We start from the raw sequence: 2,374 nt of genomic DNA on the forward strand, positions 1-2,374 counted from the left end.
TAATAAATTAGTTAAGTTGTTTATTTTTTTATTGATTACCTCTTGGTTTCATATACTTTTTCTTTAACTAAATTTTTATCTGATTACTCTCAATTATCAAGTTAATGTGAAGTTCACTGCATTTAAATTCCACCGAATAAGATCCTAAATAATTTTTATGGTTTTCTTCTTCTCCCACTTTCTATGGTCTCTATTTATAGCTAGTACAGTTTGGTTGTGTTAATATAAGGAGCGAAGGTAACTATAAGCTTAGGCCTCGGCACCATTGCTGAAACATTATTATATAGAACACACATCACACATCACACATATCACACATGATAATGGAACCTATTTCCAAGCCAAGCCATGATCCTCTCTTATCAGAGCTTCTCTTCTCTCACACTTCCTTCAGACCAAAAAGACCAAAATGAAGCCTTAACAGAGGTTCACATGGTTCTCTTCCCCATCCTTGATGACCTCTTTGCAAAAACCAATGTTTACATAGACATAAGAAGTCTTTGACGATGAAAGCTTAGCCTTCATGGCCAAAGTTCTTCAAACTTCTGGTCAAAGCGAAGAGACTTCCCTCCCTCCTTCACTGCACTACATTCCTCCGAAAACAGACCAAAATGAAGCCTTAACAGAGGTTCACATGGTTCTCTTCCCCATCCTTGATGACCTCTTTGCAAAAACCAATGTTTCACCCCTTGACATAGACATACTCATAGTTAACTGCAGTGGCTTTTGTCCCTCTCCTTCTCTGGCCTCCATTGTCATCAACAAATACTCCATGAGAACTGACATCAAGAGCTTCAACATCTCCGGCATGGGGTGCAGTGCAAGCGCACTATGCATAGACATGGCACAGAATCTTCTGAGAGTTAACAAGAACTCAAACGCCATTGTTCTCAGCACAGAGATTCTCTCAACAGGTTGGTATTCAGGGAACGAAAAGTCAAAGTTGGTCATCAACTGCCTCTTCAGGATGGGAAGCGCCGCCATTCTTCTCTCGAACAAGAAAGAAGCAAAGAAGCACGCAAAATACAGGGTGCTTAGGACGCTAAGAACACAAAGAGCCTTCGAAGACAAAGCTTATGTTTCTGCCATAAGAGAAGAAGATTCAGAAGGGAAGCTGGGAGTTACCCTGAAGAGGGACTTGCTTCAAGTAGCCGGTGAGACCCTTCGTTCAAACATCACGATTCTTGGCTCTGAGATCTTGCCTTTGTTTGAGAAGTTTCGGTATTTTGCTTCCCTGATGAAGAAGAGGTTCTTGTTGACAAAGTCTGAAGGGATCTACGTTCCGAACTTCAAGACGGTGATACAGCATTTCTGCATGCCGTGTTCTGGGAGGTCAGTAATCATGGAAGTGGGGAAAGGCTTGAAGCTTGGGGAGAGAGAGATGGAACCGGCATTGATGACTCTTCACAGGTTCGGGAACCAGTCTTCTTCATCTCTCTGGTACGAACTTGCTTACTTGGAAGCCAAGGAACGGGTTCACAAAGGTGACAGAATATGGCAACTCGGTATGGGTAGTGGGCCCAAATGCAACAGTGTTCTCCTCCAATGTGTCAGGCCCATCATTGCTGAGTCCAACAAGGGCCCATGGGCTGACTGCATCCATCGATACCCCTTATGGGTTAATGATTCTTCAACACCTTAGTGTCATTTATATTTATCATCATCTTATTATTAATGTTCCTATATTATATGACTATGGGTGATACTGATACATATAAGGTAGACCCACCTTAAATACTTTTATAATGTTTAGCATTTTATGTGTTTATTATTCATTAATTGTAGCCGTAGCGAATCAAAGAGGGGCAAGCTAAGTGGGGGGAGTGAGTATACATTTACAATGTCAAAGTAGTATTTAATTTTCTCATCTGTAGTACAGTAAATGAAAGGGGGGCCCTGAAACAGGTTTGAACTTTGAACTAAGAAGGTTGGTTCCTCATATTAATTGCTTTTCTGCATGCATTAATGCCACTGTTTTATGACTGTCTCCACTTTCCGGGTACATATATTCATCTTCTCACCTCTACCCCTATGCCAAATTCATACTTCTTTTTCTTTCTTGAAGTGTTCTATAAATACTTTTTAAGGATATTTCAATAAAAAAGCTTAAATTGAAAATATAAGTTGAATATAATTTTTTTTTATTTTTCTTACTTATTCCTCTTAATATAAGTCACCAAAGAAAAAGAAAAGGAAAAATCCTATTAATATAGAAAATAGAAAATCCACTTAATCCTATCTAATGCTTTTAGAATTTTTTACTTAAATATTGTTTGTTTTAATTATTAACTCAATATATCTAAATATAAATTGTATTTAAATGTACTAATACAAAATCTCAGCTAATATATATATATAAAAGATAGAATAAGTT

General features: G+C 38.0%; 1 protein-coding gene across 1 annotated transcript in view; it reads left to right on the plus strand.

Moving 5' to 3' along the window:
• LOC107616104 (3-ketoacyl-CoA synthase 6) overlaps positions 1 to 1,923 on the plus strand; it is a 10,246-nt gene extending 8,323 nt beyond the window's left edge. The window contains exon 2 of the mRNA XM_016318104.2: positions 498 to 1,923. Coding sequence (XP_016173590.1) covers positions 498 to 1,642 — 1,145 coding nt within the window. The 3' untranslated portion in view covers positions 1,643 to 1,923. The remainder of the gene's footprint in view (positions 1 to 497) is intronic.

This window comes from Arachis ipaensis, chromosome B09 (genome assembly GCF_000816755.2).
Source record: "Arachis ipaensis cultivar K30076 chromosome B09, Araip1.1, whole genome shotgun sequence".
Classification (NCBI taxonomy): Eukaryota; Viridiplantae; Streptophyta; class Magnoliopsida; order Fabales; family Fabaceae; genus Arachis; species Arachis ipaensis.